Here is a 26,833-nt window from a genome sequence, read left to right as displayed (position 1 = left end):
CCAAAATAAATTTATTTCCAGTCTTAAATGTATATGATGGTTGTTTATTAAAATGAGAAATTAATGGTGCAGCCCTTGCTATGTATTTTCTATGTAGCGGATACGATAGTTTACAACTTATTTTGCTTTTCCAACATACTCCTGCCGCATCAAACCTTCAGACCAAGCAAATTCCCATTTACAGGGTTTGATTTCTTCTGAAATATTTCTTTAAGTTTTTCAATTTTATTCCCTGTTCAGATATAATTGGGTTTAAAATTAATACATTAGGTTTGCTGCTACGGGGTAGTGTCTTTTATATTGAAATGCTTGGTATGAAATGTATAAACATAGACAAACAAACTACAGTTTATTGATTAATTATCTATAAGTAAAACATGGAGTTAAGTTTACAGTTTTTGGAACTTTTTCGGAAAAATTAGAGGTTCAACAAAACTTAATTAAACTAAATGATTCAACATGGCATTTCTGATAACTATCGTATCAGTATATTTGTACAGAAAATGTAAGTTATTGAAGTTAGGTAAAGTATACTATATACGAAGTTTATTTAACTCTTCCACTGTTTGTTTAACCTTTTTATATCATATATGATCAGTGAAAGCCCTAAGGAGATTACAGTATAACAACATTTCTGAGAGTCGTACGTCTCCATAATTCAGTACAACTTTACAGTCCCCCAGCGCCGTTCATGTACCAGATTATTAACCTTGTTCCATGTTGGCGATTATAACTTACTAACTGTTGCTTATACCATACTCATTTTACAATGAACTTCATATTGACAAAACAAAATTCATTTTACGATACACTTCCTAAACCCAATAGAATTAATTTTACAAATAAAAGCTAACACCTATATTACTGAGTTTGAATAACTTATTCATTAACAAAGCTACACAGATCTTCACAATAAATTCTACAATTTACACCGACCTCACATCCAAATGTGTGTGTCACTGTCACAAACAATTGATAATTAAATTTAAAAATGATTGATGACACAAATTATTAATTAACTTTTTGATCAGCATTAAATATACGGAAAATACTGTAAATAAAAGATACGTCTAATAACACTTAAAACATATATATTCGCTTATACTCACAAGACGGTAAATATACATGAGACAAGAATAAAATTACTATTTATTACCAATAAATAAAAACTGCTGATTTATACTGCTTGTTCTGCTATGCCTATGATCTATATTTTGGTGCTACCATCTACTGTAAGTATGCAGTAAGTAAAAACCAAAGGCAACCCATAAAGAGATTGTAGCAGCCCTGGTATACTCGAGTGCGTCATTCGTCCCCATAATTCAGTGACGACTTTACAGTCCCCACAGGGCCACTTAGGCAACCTTCCCTCACTGGCTTGCGATATTCACTTTTAGTAATATAAGTCGGTTAATGTTTTAACAACTTTTAAGGTACCTGAGGACCAATGTTTGTTCCGGGATATCATTAGTACACTGTATACTACGAAAACATTCTTTGTTCTATGTCATTGTCTATCAAAATCTTTTTTAAATCCATCTTTAATCTGTTATAACAGCCGGTATATTTTTATTTACTTGGCTTTTGTAAGCAGCAGTTATTAATCCTATGTAATGTATACATTTTCTTGTAATTTCTCTGTTATAAATATCCATTTAAAAATATTCAAAAAATATATTTCATGAAAATACATTTGTGTACAGTGATATTTAACATGCCTCTTTGAACTTATTCTTGATGGAAATGTAAGACCCCTTTTAAAGAGAGTCAGAGTACTATAATGCAGCTTACAAAGGTTGTTAAAAGCACTTTATCTCTCTTTGCCCCTCCAATAACAGGGATCTACTGTATTGTTGACAGGTGATTTTTTACAAACGCTACTTCTTGTTAAAGTTAAGAGTAACTTGAGCAAATATAGTTAAAATGCTCAAGCACTATTAAATGTTCTGATTTATTGACATGTATAATGTTTGTTAAAACTTAACTATATATTTTACAATTTTCTTTAGAATAAATGTACTTTTAAAAATCCATGTTTTATATAACTTTGTAAGCTATAAACTTGCTTAGGTACTTGTTAAAGCTATGAAATACTAAACTGGGTAGTATATATTATAACTCCCCAAACTAACGTTACCGTTTCTTATTTGGTCTCAACTTGAACAGGTTAAGTACTTAATGTCTGTCATTTGATCCTGGATATTCCTTGGACATAGTATAACTTTATTTGATGGGTTTCTAATGTTAGATATTTTTTGTGTTATTTTTATTAATGTATTAATACATTTTGAATTTTGAATTTGATCTGGTCCTACATTGAAAAAAAAAAAACAGGACCTACATTGGACGTTACATACAAATACAGTAAGAACCTTTTTTTACATTCTGTCTTTACAAATAGGTTTGAGTGGATCAGTGTACCGATATGTGTAGCCATATCGTGTAAATATTGTGACCGCTGGAGAGAGACGGGAAGTGTAATATCACCACATTCCTGCCATGAATGACGTCATTGTGTTTTGTATGAAACGCATCATTCTTCATTTCGCTTTTCAGTTATTTCGAACAGTTTTCGCACAATGCATGGACATTTTTTGCTATACACACAATATACAATTTATATACATTTCATTCTGACGTTTATTGTTGTAAGATGTTTATCAGCAGTAAGCGAATTAAATTGAACAGGTTGTTCCTTAAAGGAATTCCTTAAAATCAATTACCGTAGCCAAAATAGTTATCATTACAATGCTAAATTGAAACTAGGAATTGATACAATGACCAAGAAGGTATGGAAAAATGTAAACTCTAAAGTGAATTTTTGTTTTGAATGGATAAATATATAAAAGTTAACGTTCGAGTAAAATGATCAAACTTTTAATGATCTGAGTTAATAGTAATACCTTCCAAATGAGTTTACATCAATATAACTTATTGATATGGTCATATAATGAAAATTACATTATTTAGTTCATTAATTATTAGTATAATATAATATATAAAGAGTTCCAAACTCAATTCAAATTTGAATTGTTCCATTTCTTTACTCCTTATTTAAGGGCAATTGGATAATCTATCCCCTCAAGAGCTTAAGTTACTCCACTCAAATTAACTACTGTATTTCCCGATTTGTTAATGAAAAACACACTCTACCTATTGTATACTATTATACTAACTCTATTTTTCAATTAATTCTAATTATCAAAGAATTATTTTGTCATTTTAATACTTAAAAAATAAGTAGTAAAACAACGGGTTTCTGTAGAATTTGGGATTACAAGATACCCAGTTGATGCCCAAGATTAATAGGATTTTGCTTAAACCTAAAACGTTATAATAGCATTTGCCTAGGTTATACATATCAAATATAAAATACAATTTTTATGAACTTCAATTTAAGCCTATATATGACACTACTGCAAATAGATAATCCCGCCGCAGCAAATATGAAGACTATGCAAATTTATATTTTCCTGATTTGATTTTCACTTAAATCTATTTAAATAAAATTAGGTTTGCTGCTAATTTTGCTGCTTCAGGTAGGGTAATTAGGTAGGCAGGCAGGGTAATAGGTAGGGCTTAGTATAAAATAAATAAATTTGCCAAGTTTTCTTAAAATATATAGGTACATAAACAAGCAAACTACAACAGTTTACTTATTCTCCATAAGAATAGCATGCGAATTTTAAGTTTGCAACTTTTAAAATTTTCTCCATAAGCTAATCCGTACAAAAACACTGCAATATACTAAATTATTTGTTTTATAAGCTCTTCAAAATAGTTTAGAGATCAATTATATATTTTGAGGGTTTAAAATGGGATAACCAAATTTTACCCCATAAAACCCCGTTCCTATGGTCCGATCATGCTGGTTCGCGAACTCATTCAAGTTTATCCCACCCTACAACTTCAAGCCAAATTTCACTAGAATCGGACAGAAAAACTAGATAGAGAGACAGAGAGTGATTTAATGTACACCAAGTAGGCCTATAATACCACTTATTTTAAATTTAAATAATTTAAAGCACTTCCAGTCAGTAAAAAGTTCTTTCATTAAGTGACTATCTTCATTTTACAAAACGAATGTAATAAACAAGAAACAACGGATGTAGGAATATACATGAACAAATTATCTCCATTGCAAAAGTAGCTTATTAGGTTAACAGCATTGCGCAGTTCATACACTATTTATTTTTCAAATATAACTCGAATTAATTTAAACCATTCATTTGGTTAAACTATTATATCGGTTTGATTATCATAAATAGTTTATACATGCCAACTATCCGTTCTACTTCATGTAAAAAGAATTAAGCAACCCCTAAATAAAATACAAAGATATACAGTATTTGTTAATTATTATGTCTTTTATTGCAGACAATATTCCCGTGGCGGAGAGCGGGTGGTTAACTAGTATTGAGTTAATTATATCAATAATATTATAAAATCTAGATTTATTAACCGTTAGAAATTTTAAATTAATTTTAGAGTTAAGAATAAAAATGTAAAGCGTTCGTCAGTAAGCTACAGTGCCGTATGCTATAATTCAACAATATGAAAATAAAAACAAACACGTCACAAGGAAGCTGTTATGACACAATAAGGAAGGTATAATATGAGAAGTGAAAGTACATGTAATACATATCGAGGACCAATATTGCTGATCATAGCTTCGATATCCAACATCCGTTCCTCACTTTATCAATAACAGCATTCCTCCGTCTGAGATATGTTGCGAGACTCAAAGCAAGAATTCTCTCTCTAGCTTCACCTATAACATCTTCTACTTAGTTACATAGTATAACAAAAGAGGATGAACGTAAGATAATAGTGTGTTATTAATGTTCGTAGCTATAGTCCGTCCGTATAGTCACAGTTCATACAAATTTCAATATTTAGTTTTTCAATCAAGTTTTCATAATTATTATTTATTGTTTAGACATAAATAATAATTATAAAAAAAAACTTAAAAAGTAATATGCTAAATGTGTTAAGACTCACATAATTACATACGATTAGACATTTATTCAAATATATAGCATTTTATTGATTGATTTAAAATTTGTAAATCACTACTTAATTACAATACATACTTGATCAATAATAATTAAAATAGTACATTGTCATTCTACCCAACTTAGACTCAGGATAAGAGACAAAATTATGGCTGTATTTAATGCATAAGAGGAACTTACTGCATTTAGTATTTCATTGGTAGCCGGCACTTAATAAGTTACCGAAAGGTGTAGATGAAAACATAATAAAACAAACTGAATGGTTTATTTGCATTTGAATAGTAATTGTATAATTAATATGAGCAAAAAGGTGTAAACTAATCTAATGTGGGTACAGCCATTTCTAAAAGTATGTTTTTTGTTTTTAGCGAATTTCCCATATAGGGAATAATTACCGTAGTACTCATGGTAAGACCTGGACCCGGGACCGATTTTTTTTTTGTTTTGAGGTCCCTAGAGGCCAAAAACACCATCCGTTCAAATTCATATATATATATATATATATATATATTTATATATATATTTATATATATATTTATATATATATATATATATGTGTCCGTTAGCGCGATAACTCGAGCAAAAATGATCCGATTTTAATGAAATTTGGTACAAACCTGTGAACCTACGTTTATTCGAACGAGTTCGCGAACCAGCATGATTGGACCATGGGAACGGGGGTTTATGGGGGCTTTTATGGGGTAAAAATGGGTTTTTCCCATTTTTGACCCAAAAAACATAAAATTTTGCAATTTCTTTCCAAACAATTTTGTAGAGCTTAAAAAAACAAATAATTTAGTATATTGAAGCGTTATAATGCGCCTAATGGTTACGGAGAAAATTCCAAAAAATTGTAAATTTAAAATTCTCATGTTATTTTTATGGAGAGTAAGTAAACTGTTGTAGTTTGCTTGTTTATTAACATGTTTTGCCCAAATTTGGAAAATGTTTTTATTTCTTACTAACTATTAACATTTTACATAAAAAAACACTTTCACCCTCCCTGTTGCAGCAAACCTAACTATGTGTTAAACTGATTCTATTTAAATAGGGAATAAATGTGATATTTTTAAGGAGATATTTTAGTGTAAATCCAATCAGGCAAATGGAAATTCGCTTAGTCTGCAGGTTTGCTGCGGCGGGTATGTTTTTTGTATGTTTTTGTATTCAAACCAATTCATCGGTATTTGTGGATTCTAGAGGCTTTAAATATAGTGAAGTGGACATAGGCTTACTACAAAGACTACGATCACCGTTTTAAATTTTTTTAAACCCAGTGGATAAAAAGCAGACAAAACACGATCAGCAAGGACAAATAAGAATAATCAGTGTTGATGTTTGGAAAAAGTTGGTGTTTTGAGACCAAAGCTGTAGTTTCATATGAATTATACACAGATCGGATGCAGCAGCAGTTGGTACAACACTGTTGAAGCCGTAACAGTTGAATGCAGGACCCTGCTCTGACATGTCTGTGGTTTGACCTGCTTTGTAGCAGGTTATATGTGTTAGCTCTAACTAGAGCGGAACGAGAACTTTATGTTCCATTGGTTTGTTATGAACATCTTTAAACAATATTTGGTTGGTACAAATAATGGAGTTTTTATACGGTATGTTTTATTGTATAGCAAAATATTTGATTGAATGGTCTCAAATACAATAGAATATATTTCTATATTAGTATTGAATTGTATTTTCATGATGCAATAGGTATACAATTATATAATAAAAATAGATATAGTAAAATGGAGATGTCCGTTGGAAATAAATAAATAAATAAATAAATAAATAAATAAATAAATAAATAAATAAATAAATAATCATGCTGAATTATATTATTCAGTCGTTGTTGTCGACGTGTGGTGTTCGCGGTATTGAGTATGTATAATGATGATTGTTTCCACAAATAATTTTATAATTGTTATTCTTAACTTAGTAAACATTGTCAAGGCATTTTTAGTAACGGAAATATCATATTTTTAAAATTTTTCTATTAAAGAATTGTGGTGAACCAAGTAATACTTTCTGTAAAATGTAATTTTATAGTTTAGAATACTGTTCTGTAGGCCCAAGTTTAAGTCCCAGTTACCAAAGGGATAGCTATGTGATATGTCATGCGTCGTGATTTTGACTACACTGTAAGTAGTGGGTTCCACTATCTGGAAAACAAAAAGTAACCAGGAGTACGTTTTTCTTGGATTGGAAAAAACCCTTATACAACAATTCCGTACTTTTTATTCGGAAAAATAGCCCTTTTGTAAGGAATATTTTTTCAAACGGTTAGTCTACTGTTGCAAAATAGTTTTAATTTATATTTAAAATTATGTACAGTAGTATTATATCATCAAGAGCTCAGTATATAAGGTGTTAACAAAGCTCATAATGTCCAAGTTAAAGATTTTAGTACTCACTGAGTGATTGTTTTCGATTAATTAATGATCACGGTATCACCCAAGGACGTGACATAGAGCAATTGAGTAAGCAAATTATGAATAGTAGACTAGATCTGGAAAGACAGACTCGGAGTACAAACAGGAACAATATCACAACGGTGTAATGTACATTAGTGGTAAAGTGATATTGGTAACGGATATTGTCGCACAAATATGAAACGTTGAGTCGCAGCTTTACATCGCATTACAGCTTCACGTTTCACATTCCTCCTCTGTGATGCGAAACCATATTTGTCACAATATCAATGAAAAGAACATTTCATTTGTGTCTATTTGATTTGGAAGTTTTTTAAGCTATAATATACATAATTTAAATTTACATTTCCTAAGACGAGTATTGGCTGTAATAACTCATATATTATTTGTATTCTTAAGTGTTTGAACGAAGTAATATGATACTAAATAAATATTTTCGTATGCTACGTTACAATTAATGTGCATGCCATATTTGGCTTTGATACGTGCCCATTTTATATCGATCTAAAACCAATCATATCGATTTAAAAATGTATGTTTGTACCAAGCTCGAGGGGCGTTTATAATTGTAAAAATGTTATTTTAATGCTACCCTGGAATACGCAATTCTAAGGGTAACTTAAGCTTTACATATTTGAAGAGAACACAAGTAACTCGGTAGCAGAATGGTGAAGTATGGATATAGCTGGAGCAGATGTGGCAGTTATATGTCACGTACTGAGCTGTGGTTATAGTCGGACTGACAAACAACCACGACTATTTATTTTTTGAAGCACAACTTAACATGAATGTTTCGTATTGGAGCTACGATCAGCTTGTAACTCCATGGTGCAGTATGGATACAGCTGTAGCAGATGTGGCAGTTATATGTCACGTACTGAGCTGTGGTTATAGTCGGTCTGACAAACAACCATGAGAGTTTATTGTTTGAAGCACAACTTAACATGCATGTATCGTATTGGTGCTACAGTCTACATTTAACTCCATTGTGAGTGCATCATAGAGAAGAAGTACATGTCATTTCAATGAGCCGTGGTTATTATTGTGGTTTAGTATCTGATAAAACCCATGACAGCGTTTTGTTTAGACAGATATGCAACATAAATATACGCGTACTAGAACATGCCGTGGTTTTGTTTTGGAACTCTACTAATCGATATGTATCTGATGTTTAGTTATATGACAGAATATCTATTTGTAGGTCAAAACAATAGGTACAAAATCTGTTTCATGTTTGATTTTATGATAAACAATAACGCTGTACATCACCAAGATACTAAATCCGTTAAGTTGTAATAATGATTTTTTAGACGAGTCTGAAGAAATACGTTTACTGTAAGAACGAGACGTGTTTCACGATTGACTCTGACGCGTTATACATTTTAAGTGTTTTGTAGTTGAAGCACGTACACACAGTGTTCAGGTCAACTCTGTCTGCTCGACATCTCCTTTTTTGTGCACTTTTCATTTCGAAAATGTACACTTCTCTATGTTAATGCTAAAATGTTTCAACACATTTAATTTTAGATCAAGTGTGGTGTTGCTTTTTTATGCGTGAAAAATTTAAAAACATGGATAATTTAAAAATTATCTGGGTAACATTTGTACTTAATTTATCTTAGCCTTTTATTGCTGTAGGCCTATCCTTATTATGGTTGAGATGCCCACTTTCGTTATCACTCATAACTTTGTATTTCAAAACGTTCTGGGGTGACTACCGATAGTGGCATGCATTGTTACATCTGTCAGTTGCAGAGGTTCACCACGACCATCCACAGCATTGCATTGTAAGTTGTCAGAGTTCACTGATGATATAATTATTCTAATTCCTTGTTACAGATGCTCTATTGACGTCAGTTGCACTTTTGCCAGTTATCCTGGGGTTCACTAAGGCCACGGCACCCACACCCTCGCCCTGTAAGCTATCAGAGATCCACTGATGATACAATTAGTTATTCTAATTCCTTGTTACAGATGCTCTATTGCGTCAGTTGCACTGTTGCCTGTTATCCTGGGGTTCACTACGGCCCCGGCACCCACATCCTCGCCCTGTAAGCTATCAGAGATCCACTGATGATACAATTAGTTATTCTAATTCCTTGTTACAGATGCTCTATTGACGTCAGTTGCTCTGTTGCCTGTTATCCTGGGGTTCACTACGGCCACGGCACCCACATCCTCGCCCTGTAAGCTATCAGAGATCCACTGATGATACAATTAGTTATTCTAATTCCTTGTTACAGATGCTCTATTGACGTCAGTTGCTCTGTTGCCTGTTATCCTGGGGTTCACTACGGCCCCGGCACCCACATCCTCGCCCTGTAAGCTATCAGAGATCCACTGATGATACAATTAGTTATTCTAATTCCTTGTTACAGATGCTCTATTGACGTCAGTTGCTCTGTTGCCTGTTATCCTGGGGTTCACTAAGGCCACGGCACCCACACCCTCGCCCTGTAAGCTATCAGAGATCCACTGATGATACAATTAGTTATTCTAATTCCTTGTTACAGATGCTCTATTGCGTCAGTTGCACTGTTGCCTGTTATCCTGGGGTTCACTAAGGCCACGGCACCCACATCCTCGCCCTGTAAGCTATCAGAGATCCACTGATGATACAATTAGTTATTCTAATTCCTTGTTACAGATGCTCTATTGCGTCAGTTGCACTGTTGCCTGTTATCCTGGGGTTCACTACGGCCCCGGCACCCACATCCTCGCCCTGCAAGCTATCAGAGATCCACTGATGATATAATTAATTATTCTAATTCCTTGTTACAGATGCTCTATTGACGTCAGTTGCTCTGTTGCCTGTTATCCTGGGGTTCACCACGACCCCGTCACCCACACCCTCACCCTGTAAGCTATCAGAGATCCACTGATGATATAATTAATTATTCTAATTCCTTGTTACAGATGCTCTATTGACGTCAGTTGCTCTGTTGCCTGTTATCCTGGGGTTCACCACGACCCCGGTACCCACACCCTCGCCCTGTAAGCTATCAGAGATCCACTGATGATATAATTAATTATTCTAATTCCTTGTTACAGATGCTCTATTGACGTCAGTTGCTCTGTTGCCTGTTATCCTGGGGTTCACCACGACCCCGGTACCCACACCCTCGCCCTGTAAGCTATCAGAGATCCACTGATGATATAATTAATTATTCTAATTCCTTGTTACAGATGCTCTATTGACGTCAGTTGCTCTGTTGCCTGTTATCCTGGGGTTCACCACGACCCCGTCACCCACACCCTCGCCCTGTAAGCTATCAGAGTTCCACTGTAACAACAACAAATGTGTTCCCGCGACTGCCTATTGCAACGCCGTAAACGACTGCGGGGACTCGTCGGACGAACCACGTCTCTGTAGCCGTAAGTACCAACCGAATTAGTAGCACGGTGTATGTAGTTAGTTTAGGATAAAACATATACCCTGAACAGTGATATCTCAAACATTACAACTTTACCACATGTACTTGTAATGTTAAAATACATTACACTTTAAGAACAATTTCATTCTTACAATTTAAAATCAGAATCGTGGTCTCCTAGCGACGACCGTGTCAAAAATGACGAAACTCTAACACTCACCTCCTGGAAGCCTATCCAGGAAGTTAAAATCAGTTAACAGTACAGTCGTTGATATAAAACTGATGATTCGCAATCGTTTGTTAACCTTTTTAACATTGTTTAAGATATTAACAAATAACGTGTTTTTCATAGATAATATTAATCTCATAGACCTTGAAGCTGAAAGATACTGATCACTTAGGGGAAAAGTCGAAATATTTAAAATTGTAATGGTAAGTATGAAAAATTGCACATTGTACATTTTAACGCATGAAGTTTTCAGTAAGCTTTTTTCAGGGAGTGCATGATGTTTCTCTTACTTTGTAAGACGTCTTTTAAAATATTTCTGCTTGTATTTTTTAGATTTTCCCCTAAAAAAATAAAATGTACATATTTATAGTTTGAGCACAGATGCATGTTTTGTAGGAGTTGTGCATGGTTTTCAGATGGTGTACCGAGGTCTGAGGGCGCATGTTTTGTTGCAGCGTGTAATCGAACCTACTACGGGGACCTTGGCACGACTTACGAGCTGGAACTGCACAGACCCAGGGAGGACAGACTTCCCTTCGTGTGTCACCTCACATTGACCGCGGGCTCAGGATCTCTGGGGGACATCGTGCAGGTATAAGTCTAATCATGTGGGTGTTATCTAGGGTAGTTTAAAACATTTTGTAATGTACATAGAAGAAATCATTGGCGTAGTTTATTTTACACAATAATCTAACTTAGCCTTCTCTGAAAAATTTTGGGGTAATAACAAAAATTAAACTATGATGGTAAGTACAAATGACAATACAGTCACTATAACAGCAGGCATAATATAATTTTGGATAAGAAGACACGTTTTTTAATAGTGCCTTGAAAGTTGAGGGGGGTCATTAAAGATTCTAATTTTAAGATGGGTAGTTGCCCTTTAGGAAGTTGATATGCCAAAGAAGTGGGGGAGTATTCCCTGACTCGCGTACTGCTACTTAGAACATTTAGGATATTGTCATTCCCAAACAATAGCGAGTAACGGTTACGACATCACTCTCTTTCGGATATCTTTAAAACCCCTTATTCAGTCGAACCACCTGCATAAAAGGCCCAACAGTGATTGGCTATAAATAGTTGAATTTACATTAGTATGCCCAGGTTTTTGGGGACTTATTCTATGGATTGTGTAATAATTTAGATTAAAGATAAGGCGAGTTATTTGGGGATGTTTAAGGACACAAGCTATGAACACGAAAACTCTTTTTCCTATAGTCAAACGACAAAGTTGGCTTCCTTGTACTGTTTATACATTAGTACAGAAAGCTGCTAATTGCTGCATATTTATACTTTGCCGTACGGTTTATACTTTGCCGTACGGTTTATACTTTGCCGCACATCAGGATTCCAACGAAACAACACAAAACAGTGTGGTTCTATTATGCACGTAATCCGTGTACGCTTGGAAATAGGTTGGCAACACTTAAAGATAATAATACTATGAGCAGCTGATTGACTATTATAAATACGATTTAACCTGTCATTTCGTGTTTATAGTTTCGGTATTTCTGAACTTCCTGGACTTTTCTTTTAAACGTTTTTAAAACATTCCTACGATCTTAATAATCAAAAAAATACATTTAAAGCATTTTTTTAGGCGCGGAAACCACTTCAAATTACAAAAACATACGGAACTATATTCTCAAAACGCGGAGCACATTTCTTGCCGAGGAAAAATAGCGGAGTGATACGGACCGCGGGTACTACTTTCTCTAAGGGCACCATTTGTGTTGCCAGCTGAATCTAAAAACGTGTTGTATAGTGTTTGAAAGATTAATTATTTATATGAGTTATAGTGACTGTAGGAAAAATATAATGTGTAACACGAGTGAAAAAGGCCTTTGCTACACTCGAGATCATTCCGCACATTGCTCTCGTGTGCAGCAAAGTGCCACTTTCACCACTAGTTACACAAATAACTATTGTAGGTTAATCGAGAACAAATTACGAATATAAATCCAAAATTCTTGCTAAATCAAAGTATGTCATATGAAAAAGAGAACCCATACCCAAGCACACATAATTAAAACAGGCAGGATATTATTATAATAATTTGCAAATAAAATTCCGATTCACTAATGCAAATTTTAGACAAGATTCTATTTGACTGGTGACAACAGTTACCAACCTTTCTTGGTTGTTGGAGCTCTACAACAAGGTTTCATAGAACTGTTCATCCTCCTAGGTGACGTTCGAGAGTTTCACACTTGGGAGGTTCACGTCGTTCCTGTCCGGAGGTTGTCCAGACGGCGAGATGCAGCTGTGGGAGTGGCAGAGGCCTAGGATCGGCGGCGCGTGGTGTGGAACCTCCTGGGGTCCCTCAGTGTACTTCAGCGAGACTCGCTCCGTTACTATCTCTGTCACTCTACGCCGCATCTCCAAGGATCAGGACGGATACAACTTCGACTTCAGGCTAGGGTACAAGATGCTACCGAAGTACAACGCCATCGTAAGATATGGAGGACTTAGGTTTTTAGGTTGGTTATTTTTTTCATACATAAATTTGCTGGAGTGTTGTTGGTGTTTGTTGAATCGTTACTTTCTTAATTGTGTCTGGTGTGTTAAATATGTACTGGCTTAAACTTGTATAGTGTCTGATACTTAAATGAGTACGGGAGTAGATAGTGGTGACAACAACAGGGTTGTCTGTTCAACCATGAGAAAGATCGGTAGCTTTTTAGTACTTAAACGGGTCCTAACCTATCTCTTGATTATTGGAATGGTTCTGACTAAAGAAATGTCAGGTTTTACTCAATAGCAATGCTTGACCAACATATGACCAACATATAGGGTATGATGCAAACTTAACTACTGACTAGCTTAGATTTGTTCAACATCATTTTACAACTAAAAATCATAATATTTCTGATATTTTTTATTCCTTATTTTTTCCTTGGTGTCGTTTCATAGAAAATTCTAAATGCTAAATAAAAGTGTTCTAGACATTTTTTAAATACCATTAGTCAATTTTGTTTTTTTTGCAAATTCAATTTAAAAACTAAAATGGCTGCCATTTTGAAATTTGGAATCGGAGTAAGATAGTTTTTAACATCGTGGGTCTGTTTTAACTAAACATACCAAGTTTCGTAATGATCGGTTGAAAAATTATAAGTTGAATTGTAAAAAAACTAAATGGTGGATATACTAATTGAACTGGTTATCAAAGCGATTTTGGAAAAAATGTCATTCTTGATTTTCTCTTTGTATTGACCCATAGAACCATTTCTCCGAGTTTGTGTGTTTACTTACGGGACACTCCGTATATTTGAATTTTCAGAAAAGTAAACATCATGTGATTTATTCCTAAAAGTCTGCAGTATTTTTTCATTTACTTTATTTGATCAAGGCAGTCTAAACCTAGATTTTATTATAATATACTAAGTGGTTTGCTGTTCTTTAGATCTGCTGTATGAAACAGTTACATATCTATATTATCTAACTTTGTAGACCTTTTGTTAGATTTTTCTATTCAACACAACATCAATTAAAGAATGAATGGTATGCTGTGAAAACAAAAAAGATAGTGTGTGACATAAAAATATAGACTTTGTATGTAAGTACACGAGTGGTATTAAACATATCAAGGGTTGACGTGTATAAATGGAGCATCACCACCGAAGCCCTCGCTAATTCCTTAATTGAAACTCAAACAAGGCGTCGACAAAGGGCCTATTTATATTTCATTTGTACCATCCGTTACCCGGCCTCCACTGGCTTAACCTCGGGTAAACCCACCCTTATCCTTCCGTTGAAATGTTTGTCCGCTTTAAGTGATTATCAATTAGTCCCTTTATATAGGTTATATCTATAGATATCTATAGATCTATAGATTACCAATACTGAGTGAATCAGTTTTTACAAGTAAGATTTCAATATATAATATAAAATAGAAACTGCACCAATATTTTATAAATTCGTATTTTTATGAGCCCTTTCGCTATGCTGTCATCATCAGACACATCACAAAACTCTATAAGGTTATGTTAACAATAACATTTTTTTTAATATCAAATTTATGGATAGTTTATATAAATATGAATAAAAAGTTAACATTACTAAATTCAAAATTTACAAAGTTATAAGTTAACCTAAATTATGATTTTATTTTTTATACGTGTTTTATTTTTATTTTTATAATTTTATCTAAATGTACTGGATAATAATTATTTTTAAATTTATTATTCTAAACATATGTGGGAAAAGGCCTCATAAAAATACAAACTCATAAAATATATAGTGGAGTTTCTATTTTAAATTATATTGAAACATCACAATGTGGCAATGTGTGTGTGGTAATGTGGCAATTTCGTTAATAGTTCTTCTTGAATATGTCAATATAATTCATCTCTTTTAAGGTTTTATTTGTATTTAGCTGTTACTGGTCATACGATTTAATAATTATAGGTAATACTAGCAACAGAGCCCATTTGGTTAAATACAACGGTCTCTAGTAAAATAATGGTTATGAAATCCATACACCACTTAATTCACTAATATTAATGGTACAGATTAAGCACATAACATTAGAATCACACACTTAACATAGGCAACATACTCTAAACGCAAATGCAAATTGTTAACAACAACTTTTAATCAAAGAAAAATCAATTAAATAACAATAAAACATAAGCTGTTAAATTATTAACGCAGGTTTCGTATGATTAGATTATGCATACCTACTGGTAAACCAATTATTGCCATCTATACAAATTATTGGTTTTTCTTTTCCGAATCGGGTTAGCTCTTCTACCAGACCGATTTTTATAATTTTGGCCTTAAACTAAAGGTATAGACGCACCACAGATTTGCCATCAAGCATCGGCATTCATTTTTATATATATTTCGAGTTATGCACGAAATACGTCCCTTAACAGTACATTCCTATGGGAGTTAAATTTGTGTTTTTTCGAGTTCGTTTGGCTCTTCTACCCGCCCAATTTTCATAATTTTGGTCTTAAAATAAAGCTATGCAAGCACATATTTGTCATCAAGCCTCATCATTAAATTATCCAATGTCTTACACAACAAAAAATGTTAAATCGATTTTTTCAATTTTTACTTTAGTTAAAGATGTATTCCAGCAGTTCTAATTACATTACCCCATATGTTTTGGTCTAAAAACCTTTAGTGAAATGCCAGCTTTCATTTGCGCTATTGATTATTAAGATTCCGATCTTAATAATACTACCTAAATATACCCTGTTATATTTACTTTTTCACCACAAATATTTAATAAAATCACACTTTCATAATTATTTGCAAATCTACATGAGTTAGGCTTTCCAATGACCCATTAGTTAACAAAATCGGTCCAGTAGAAGTATAGATTTAGTTGTACAAAATTTTACAAAAATATCTCAAACTCAATATTTTCTCATTACTATATATTCGGAGGTTGCTTAGCTTTTTTGCATATAACTTTTAAATGGTGAGGAAATCGACCAAAGTGGAAGATGAAATTTTGAAAGAATTTCCTACATTTCCTACATTTTTTACATTTCCTACAAATTGATACCATGCACTTCTTGGAAATACTCAAAAAAAGGCAGCCAAAAGTCGCACCCAAATAAAAAGTGTGAAAAACACCGTTTTTAATGTATTTCTTATGGAAAACATGTTTTTTTTATTTTCACCATAAATCATAACAAAAACAAAGTTTCATAATTATTCGCAAATCTATACGACTAAACTTAAGCTTTCCAACGACCCATTAATTAATAAAATCGGTCTAGTAGAACTCTAGATTTAGTTGTACAAAGATTTTAAAAACTGAATTATATACAGGGTGAGTTTTAATTTTCCCCCCCCCCCAACTTTTTTCTACATTTTTTCAAATATCAATCCCAGACCACTTCCAAACATTGTTGGGTAGTAAGTACTTCATTTTGACAAGGTGGTCATTTCCGGCCGCCATCTTGGATCCGCCATATTGGATGCAAATTTTTTTTTCAAATGTAAAGGTGGGGTTGTGGCCCATTATTTCGAACTACATTTTTACCCTGATTACAATGCCGCAAACCGTTTTTAAAAATCTTGATTCATTCTAAAGTTATGAGGGCTTTTTAAAACTTTATTTTTAGCCCATTTTAACATTATGCATTTACAAACTAAGACCATGATCTCAAAATAGTGCTAGATAAAGATAAGTATACACTACCAGTAATTGTCGACCTATTTTCACTTGGTTATGACTGATGTATTTTTTTCGGCCGCCATCTTGGATTCACCATTTTGAAATGTGATAAATTATTTTAAATATGAAGGGGGTGTTGTGACCCATCATTTCGAACTACTTATTTAAGCTTAACTCAATTCCGCAATCCATTTTTTGTTATCAAGTTTTATTTATGAAATATTGCAATTTTTTTGTTAAAATGTCAATATTTTAAAATAAAAAAATTAAAATGAAAAACGGATCATGGAATTAAGTTCAGCTTATAAAAGTAGTTCGAAATGATGGGTCACAACACCCCCTTCATATTTAAAATAATTTATCACATTTCAAAATTGCGGATCCAAGATGGCGGTCGAAAAAAATACATCAGTCATAACCAAGTGAAAATAGGTCGACAATTACTAGTAGTGTATACTTAACTTTATCTAGCACTATTTTGAGGTTATGGACTTAGTTTGTAAATGCACAATGTTAAAATGGGCTAAAAATAAAGTTTTAAAAAGCCCTCATAACTTTAAAATGAATCAAGATTTTTTTTAAACTGTTTGCGGCATTGTAATCAGGGTAAAAATGTAGTTCGTAATAATGGGTCACAACCCCACCTTTACATTTGAAAAAAATATTTTGCATCCAATATGGCGGATCCAAGATGGCGTCCGGAAATGACCACCTTGTCAAAATGAAGCATTTACTACCCAACAATGTTTGGAAGTGGTCTGGGATTGATATTTGAAAAAATGTAGAAAAAAGTTCGGGGGGGGGCAATAAAACTCACCCTGTATAGAATAGATGGGGTGGCAATTTCGTACACTCAAACACAAGGTTTAAGTTCTTTCAACTTTCTATTTGTATACATTTTGTATATCCACCGCATTACATATATGTACCGCACTCTAAGGGATAATATAATAACAGTAATACCTAATTAAGAAGCAAAAGAAAAAATAAACTACTTAAAAAAGTATTTTTTGTCATATAAAAAAATAAATAATGAGATAATAGTGGTCCAATATAGTTTATTTGTTATGTTTACATTCTTTAAATATTTCCCTACATTCCTTTGTAGTCTCTTATATACTTATGAATTCCTTAGAGTTTACAAAGAGAACTAAAATATTCTATAATTTATTGAGTTCGAGCTTTTGTACGTAGATTATTAACGTTTTAGAATTCATTATTAATAACTGTTGATTACTTGGGTATTTAATTAGTTATATGCCTATAATGACGCTCTATTGAAATATATTACTGGTACTTCAAACATGACCTCAATAGTATCACTATGAGAAAACTAATTGTGAACATTACTGTATCTAAATGTAAATTGACTCAATGAAAAGCAAACATTGTTGAAATATATGCATTGGTTTTGCTACACGTAGACCCAGGTGTAGATATGGACTACTATGGATCTAAATGGCTGGGGCACGTTCCAAGTGGATTCCTTGAATTTTTTGAGTATAAATTGTTATACTTATAATGGGGTTTGTATTTAGATAAACCATGAATGTTGTTACTGTCGGATTATTGCAGACGTCAACCATCATATCAGACATAAATAAGTGTCTACGACGTTTCGGGATCTGGAATCTTCAGGTGAAAGGAACCTACAAAATTACAAAAGATACACAAGCCTATTCAAAGCTGTGAAATCACGATATAAAATCCAAACAGAGCCACCTTATGTTTGGGATTTTCTAGTTTTGGTTGGAATTAATAGCATAATATTTTTCTCTTTTTATAGGTAACGGGACACAATTCCAGATAAAAAAAACTTCATAAAACCTTGTACTTATTTTTCTGGTGACAAATGACCTCAATAATGCTTCAAACATTCAAATGCCCGACATGGGATATTAAGTTTCTACATTTGATTTTTATTTATTCACCCTTGGATGCATGACAGCTGTGTTTGAATGTTTAGATCCTTTCACTGACTTCACGAACACCTCACTGCCTCCAACAGTCACCCCTCAGCACTATCTGGGTGACTTGATCGGAGGAACATTCTGTTCCCGGGTGTTCACCGATTGTAACCGCAAGGACTGTCGTCTGCAGAGTCCCAACTTCCCTGGGGTATACCCTCGCAACCTCACCTGTTACTACGCTATTCGCCAGCAAGAGGTAAAGCCTTCAGTATGGTTTAAAGCTTTAAAATATGATCAGCTATTTGATCCCTAAATAGTATATAATACTTAAAAAAAAAACAGGTTAAAGTTGTTATTTTTAACCCCGCAAGATATTGGACATTTAAACGCACCAAAGGGTAAAAGACCACCCATAAAAGCCCAACACATTCGAATAATATTTCAATAATATTCATAGCAACTATTACAAATTGATGTTTAATTTTTTCGCACAGAAGTAAATCACTTTATAAAACCGATTAATTCACCTTTTGATACATAGCTGGTCTGGGTATTAAACAGTGGGAGTTCTGTCCCGCTGTTATGGAGGTTCGGTTTCAAAGCTAGCCAATCACCGGTAGCTTGCAGCAATGTGATTACGTGGCAATGTTGTTCGAAACCGACCTAAATAATTATGAAGACTTTTTCAGTATAAGATACCGTTCTTAGTAAACAACCGTATACAATTTTTTCCAGTTAACTATTGAGGTTAATAATTGTATTTAAAATGCTTTTCATAGTTATAGCTGGATAACTGTTACAATTAAATAGTTCTGATTTACATTAAATATGCAAAAAAAGGTTGGGCAAAATATAATAATTTTTGATTTGAGTTGTATTAACTACTAAGTTAGTAAGTTAGTAAGTAGTTGTATAAACTACGGTTTTATTTTTAATTAAACTGCATCAATTTTTTACTCATAATTTAATTGTATAACTTTATACAGTTTAGCCATGGCTATTTTCTTGCTCTGTGATTAATTGATTTAATCAATTCTTTATAGGTTCCACCAGGAAAATATGCACTTATATCGGTGAGACAACCGAAAGGCCAACTCGTGAATATAAGGAGCCAGTCCGCCTTATACGCTAGAGCAGGTCAGCAGCCTAACCAAAACACAGCTCACCTTAAGGTAAGTCAGGGACGTTTAAATAAATTAACGTAGTATTATTATTTCTTGAAATTAATTGTTTTAAAATGATTGCAAGAGTTCAAATGTGATACAAGGTTAAACATCGTCAATACTACTCGTCAATTGTTAATTTTAGCGAATTTCCCTATAGGGAAGTAGCTATTACCGTAGGTGGCACGGTAAGACCTAGACCCGGGACCGATTTACTTTTTCATTTTGATGTCTCTAGAGGCCAAAAACACCATTCGTTCAAATTTTTATATATGTATATATATATAGACTTATATATATATATACGTCCGTGAACGCGATAACTTGAGTAATTTTTGTCCGATTTTGATGAAATTTGGTTTAAAGGTGTAAAGCGGGATAAACTTGAATGAGTTCGCGAACCAGCACGATCGGACCATGGGAACGGGGCTTTACGGGGGGTTTTATGGGGTAAAAATTGGTTTTTCTCACTTTTGACCCTCAAAACACAAAATTTCCCAATTTCTCTTTAGACCTTTTTAAAGAGCTTAAAAAACAAATAATTTAGTATATAAAAGTATTTTTGTTCGATTATTAGTAACGGAGAAAATTAAAAAAATTGTAAATTTAAAATTCCCATGTTATTCTTATGGAGAATATTGTCAAATGTTGTAGTTTGCTTGTTTATGGATATATTTTGATCAAACTTGGCAAATTTATTTATTTTGTACTAAGCTATCAATATTTTACTCAAAAACACACTTTATTAGTTTCCTTGTAGCAGCAAACCTAGGTACTCGTTAAACCTAATGTTATAAAATATATTTAACTGAAAATCAATTCGGACAAATGGAAATTCGCTTAGTCGGCAGGTTTGCTGCGGCGGGGGTATTTCATTTTTTTATGAATGCCATTGCTAGAACCGTTCTTGAGCCTAGTTTTGGTTAAACATTAAAATACCTTGCAATAAGTGTTTTAAGTATAATCTTATCTTGGAAACAATTATCTTCATGGAGGTTTAGTAGAATTATAAATGATGCCGTAGACTAAAGGGAAAATTGTATTGTTCATCTGATATTTTTGTTCGTCTTCTTTATTTCATGTCCTCCAAAAAGTTGTCTAAAGAACACGCAAAGTATTGTCAAGTTCTTACTTTCTTACAACAATATTTTTATCGCTGTTACTCAATCGTATATTTAAGCTATCTTATTACCTTAAAATAATAATATATCTCATAAACGAGTTGTCTGTGAGTCTATAACGTATAAAGGAGCGTGTTATCATAATATTAAGCTCGTTTGAGAAATTTGGAATGCGCCCAAGCCCAAATGTAGAGGGAGGGGCAACATGGTGTGGACATAGCTTTGGGTTATGTGTTACTAAAATTTACAATCAACGCTTTTGATGGATAACAACATTTTAAATGCAAATGAATTATTCGTTATATTCTGAATTAGTATAACTAAATGTTTTCTGTACAACGTTTTTTGTATAGCCCTGTCCCTCTTCCTTCAAGAGTATGAATATCCGCGAACAAATCTTAGCTGTCAAAAAACTAAATATCTCATTTATTATTTTCACTTAATTCCAGTTTACAGGTATTACTTAATAATTTAATTTAATATAATCTAGATAAACTAGACCAACTAGTCTATTACCCAGTGTAAAGAGAGTCTTCATTTGTTTCTCAAGTAATGGTAGTAGTTATTCTTTGGATCGTCCGAAGATTATCGTCCTATTTTACTATCTACAAACGTGCATGAAAAAAATTATACCCATCCAGAGATTAGTACTTTAGTGAATCATCTAGGTACGGTAAGTAAAATATGATAAACATATTGTTCCCTTCATATTTTCCTTAAGTTATGCAGCCTGATGTGTTGCCGTGAAGAGATATATTTGACTAGAACGAATCTAGAAAAGAATAGATAAATAGAACGACGGAACGAAAATGTAACTTGATATTCGTTCTACGGGCAACTATTTCTCTAGATAGTGAAATACTTTCAACGATCGACAAAACCGTATACTCAATTATGCATCACTAAACCTCTAGCATCATAAAACCTAGTGAGTACTACCATGGCCACCTCTAATACACTGTACTATACACTCTACTAATATTGTGTACTAGAGAAGGCTATGGTACTACGACTATCCTCAGTAGCCTACTATCCTGATAATAAGACCTTTTCGTTAATTTCAAGGAAAAAGTTTGGTTCGGATTCCACTATAAACTGTAGGTCCCTTAGTTGCCATTGGCTGTATGGGCTATTAATTAACAGCTGTGTCTAAGGAACATGTCGGCCTTACTCACAAGACTACAAGATCGCGCCACTCATCATACACCCATCTTTCACTCATATTTGGGTTAAAATACGCACATAGTGGCATCCCCATCGATATAATTGACCTTTGTTTTCTTAGCACTGAGTGCATGTTGATGGTCTATGCTAGGCAATGAAGAACTGTCCTCTAAAATGCTCACAATAAACATTAAGTTAAATTTTTATTCTGCTAGTTGCCTCGTGTTCACTTGATGTCCAATAAGTTCACTGATGCACATTACGTCTCAGAGTGCAACATCTTCAGTTGTTACAATAAAATATAAAATCCCACCCTAGTATTTTAAATTTATAAAACTGTCTAAGCCATTCTTGTTTTTTCACATCACTAACATTATATTGTTAGCAAGTTGCAGTGGGGACAAGCTCGGGTTAAGAACGCGGGAGGTTTAATTTCATATAAACGGAAACAGTTTGAAGGACAGTGTCAGGGGTGTGAACGAACTGGGCGTGGGTTCCTCCGAATTGTACACTGTGGTGTTGTTAGTTTTCAACAAGGGTACCAAATCCGTTGGATTTGGTTTATTTCATAGTAAAAAAAATGATGGAATGTTTTAAATGTTCTTTTATGTTTAGCAGGTTAAGGCTACCAGGCCCGGATTCAGTAACATGTTTATATAATTGGTAGCTTTCGTGAAACTTGGCTGTTGCTTTAGATTGAGTTATAATTACAACTGTGAGGCAATCAGGGAAGAATGCTGAATGGGCGGGGTTTTGTTTGAGATATTTTGCTACAATCTAATAATAATAAGGGTTTAATTGTTTTGAAACTACTTTAAATGAAATGAAAAATAGCCAAAATAATCCCAAACAACCTTTATAATTCAACCCTATAACACTACAGGTCTGGCAGGAGTGTGACGAGGTACAAGACTATGTGACAGTCTACGACGGCTACACCACCAGGGACCCTGTGCTTCTCAAGTTCTGCGGTGGTGGGGTCGCGGTCCCAGAGGCTGTGTCCAGCACACACGAACTGTTGGTCGAGTTCTCCACTTCACCATACGGAACATTCCTTTACCCGGCCCCTCCAATGCCTCTGCACGGCTTTCAACTCCAAGTCCAGGCAAGTGTTCCTTGCAAATTGTATATCTTTTGATTGTGTTTAGGCAAGCAATGTGGCATAAGCTGGCCAATTTCCTAGAGATCACAAATAAAGAAGTCAGTGTAAGGAGTACAAGCAAGTCTGTAGAAGGGATAGACGTTGAAAGATGGCTAGGGGGGGTAGTCGTATCCTTAACGTATTATGAACAGTAACTAAAACCACAGTTTGCAAATTAAAAAAAACCATTCGAATCTGTTCTAAATTGCCTACGTCATTTTAAAATCGTTATTGAATCTAAAAACTATGAAAATACATATGCATTTTTGTGGTCCATATTAAACTGTATTATGATTAACATTTAACAGTAACTAAAACCACAGTTTGCAAATTTAAAAAAAAAACGTTCGACTCTGTTCTAAATTGCCTACGTCATGGTAAAATCGTTTTTGAATCTAAAAAGTATGAAAATACATATGCACTTTTGTGGTCCATATTAAACTGTTGAAAAAAAGAAGAATCTTTGGAAGGCAACATTCATAGTAAAATTTACCTATTACACAAGGTTACTAATTGCATAATCATTTCTAACAATTATAGTTGGTAGGCTACTAGGCCTAATCTTACCGTACTTAAGGAATTTGTTCTACCTACAACCTCGTCAATCCATTTTGAGTATGGATTGAATATGTTTGATTGATGATTAATATTTAATATAGATCAGCTTAAAAGTAATTATCATAGTCAGTTTTACTCTTAGAAACTTGTTCAGAGTGATGAGTTTTGAGTATCATCTTTGTTCTTAGGTAAGGTTTGTGGACAAGGAGTCGCCGAAGTATGCCCGCAACAAGCGATGTGAGTTTTGGTTGAAAGGTGCGGGGAAAGGAGTCTTGGAAAGCCCGAGGCACTCCCTCGCAGCAAACACAACTTGCTTGTACCATCTACAGGTGAGGAATCTTTTGAGTTTTATATTGTTGTTAATCCATTCTAAACGCAAAACTGTAGTTTAATTAATATAAAAAAGCCAGAGTGTTAGACAAATCAAATAAGTCAAAATTTCGTGAAACATTACCCCACAAAATATTTTCAGTACCTTTGATAACCAGTATTTAAAACTGTGACACAATTTTTTGTGTGTAGCTTTTCTACATTAGAGGATGTTAACAGACAAAAAACTGTGAAATAATTTTGTTCGGTTTGTAATAAATAACCATGATGCAAATGAGAAATTGTCCCTAAAGACTACTTTCTCGTTCTTAATTATTGTTATAAATAAGGCTTTAGTAGTTACAATGAGTACAAACCTTATAAGAAGGCAAATGCTTATGGGGAATAGTCAGACTAGATTTGCAGCCAAAATGACCGTTGTGTGGACGATTGATTGGGTAAAACGCGCCTATTTACTCACAACATCTAGTTTACACGCAGCCCGATTTTATATCCTTCCTTGTCTATTAAAAATGACGTATCAAAGTGATTCTCAGTTAATTGAAAATCATTTTAAAGTGTTGTGTCACTTATTCAAAATAGGATTTGTTTTCAAAACTGTGTTTGCAGCATAGCAATCAAACAGAACGTCGTCGTGTTTTTATTTTGATTCATGGCAATATGCCATAATGTTCCACGTTGTTTTAGGGTATGGAGCCGGGAACCCCACCTCCACCACGGCATCTAGAACTGTCCAGACGTCGCACTCAGGCTCTCATACCCACCAGGTTCAAAGTGTGGCTGGCGGTGCTCAAGTACCATGTGACCCCAGCAGACGACACAGAGTGCGCCACCAGACTCCAGGTGTGGGACGGTAACATCAGGGCCTCGCCATCCTGCAATGAGATTTATTGGTGAGGATCTACAAGAGCTTACAACGCAGTATAGAATGAAAATGTATTCAAGAATTAATTAGAAGATTTCTAGACAGTTTATTACTTTGATGAGAAAACCAAAGTTTAATTACTTATTTTTTAATAAACTTTAATTTGGTATATACTTTTAATATATATAATTTGATACTACTTTTAATATTCTAGTGAAATATGCGAGCCAAAACATAGCCCTAAAATTTCACTACAAAAATAAGTAAATAAAACTGTCAACATCTCCTTCTACATTCTCGTAAAAACCCTAATTCTATTGGTGTTAAGAACTGGATTGGAGGTTCCAGCTATTTTATTCATACAAGGTTCCAGAGAACAACTTTAATACTTCTTGAGAAGTACTTTAATGGTTTTTTCAATCCTTTCTATAATTTAATGTTGTGAATCATGCCTTCCATTTCTTGGAATGAGAATTCTTTTCGAACAGCAATCAAACATGCCAGAAAGACCTATTCTGGATGATATGAACTCAAGTAATCAGATAGCTAATTAAATAATACATTTTCAATTATGAAGACATCAACTGTTTTTCGCCTTACCGTTAATGTGACAACCTTTTGTAGTACCAGCCTACTAGGGCTGATGAAGCAAGAATTAGTTCTATAAACACATATTCACGAAATGAATTAATGTTTTTAGATGCTTTAGAGACTTTGTGTGGAATACCTTAAATAATTCAAAGTTTTTTATGATTACTCTTAGTTTGCTTTAAATTTATACAGCCTTGTAAGGGTACAATTAATTACTCATCGACACCATCTGTATAGCGAGGAGAAGGAGGGAGGTTCTATGGTGTATAGCGCGGGGCGTAGCAGCAACTTGACTCTGCTCGCCAGATACTGCAAGGACCACATCCCTCGCAGCTGCGACCACTCACTACTCAACAACGCCACCCGCGCCACTCGCCCGTGCTCCCTCGCAGAGAGCTTCCTGTCGACCGGGGACTCCATGACCCTGGAGCTCAAGGTCACTCATTCCACCGCGCTCAGGTAGGCCTACCTCTCCTACATTTACGACTAACTAATGCCACACGTAAAAGTCTTCTTGAGACTGAAATACAGCTCAATGTGCTACCCGCTGTATAATTATAGTATGTATATAAATATGGTTGTTAGCTGTTAGTCATTATTGAAAAAAACAATTTGCTCCTTGAAATTCTGGATTTCATGACATTGTTATATGCGATGGGAACGGACAAAAATGTTATTTACAAAATAGGTCACTTTCTCAATATTTTACTAAAGTAAAATTTCAATAAAATATGTTCAGCGCATGGTACTCAAACTTCCAGGGACTAATTACAATAATTTATTGTACCTTATTAATCGTTAATTTCTTCA

General features: G+C 33.9%; 1 protein-coding gene and 1 long non-coding RNA gene across 3 annotated transcripts in view; both read left to right on the top strand.

Moving 5' to 3' along the window:
• LOC128987180 (uncharacterized) overlaps positions 1-9,598 on the top strand; it is a 68,927-nt gene extending 59,329 nt beyond the window's left edge. The window contains exon 3 of one of the 2 annotated variants that reach the window (XR_008490203.1): positions 9,550-9,598. This is a non-coding gene — a long non-coding RNA (uncharacterized LOC128987180). Of the gene's footprint in view, positions 1-9,280; positions 9,296-9,549 lie in introns of those variants that run through there. The other variant, XR_008490202.1, reaches the window with a different exon arrangement.
• A 51-nt stretch (positions 9,599-9,649) lies between these two features.
• The window catches only part of LOC128986581 (uncharacterized), a 34,119-nt gene continuing 16,935 nt past the window's right edge, over positions 9,650-26,833 (top strand). The window contains exons 1-13 of the mRNA XM_054407018.1: positions 9,650-9,762; positions 9,955-10,031; positions 10,223-10,300; positions 10,493-10,570; positions 10,628-10,816; positions 11,461-11,636; positions 13,233-13,524; positions 19,147-19,346; positions 20,134-20,262; positions 23,422-23,643; positions 24,426-24,566; positions 25,255-25,460; positions 26,261-26,482. Coding sequence (XP_054262993.1) covers positions 9,650-9,762; positions 9,955-10,031; positions 10,223-10,300; positions 10,493-10,570; positions 10,628-10,816; positions 11,461-11,636; positions 13,233-13,524; positions 19,147-19,346; positions 20,134-20,262; positions 23,422-23,643; positions 24,426-24,566; positions 25,255-25,460; positions 26,261-26,482 — 2,123 coding nt within the window. The remainder of the gene's footprint in view (positions 9,763-9,954; positions 10,032-10,222; positions 10,301-10,492; positions 10,571-10,627; positions 10,817-11,460; positions 11,637-13,232; positions 13,525-19,146; positions 19,347-20,133; positions 20,263-23,421; positions 23,644-24,425; positions 24,567-25,254; positions 25,461-26,260; positions 26,483-26,833) is intronic.

Source organism: Macrosteles quadrilineatus, unplaced genomic scaffold (genome assembly GCF_028750875.1).
Source record: "Macrosteles quadrilineatus isolate MER2022 unplaced genomic scaffold, UCM_ALF_1.0 Scaffold_2__2_contigs__length_208266976, whole genome shotgun sequence".
In the NCBI taxonomy this organism is placed as follows: domain Eukaryota; kingdom Metazoa; phylum Arthropoda; class Insecta; order Hemiptera; family Cicadellidae; genus Macrosteles; species Macrosteles quadrilineatus.
Note: the sequence above shows the minus strand (reverse complement) of the source record. Positions and strands in the feature narration are given on the sequence as shown.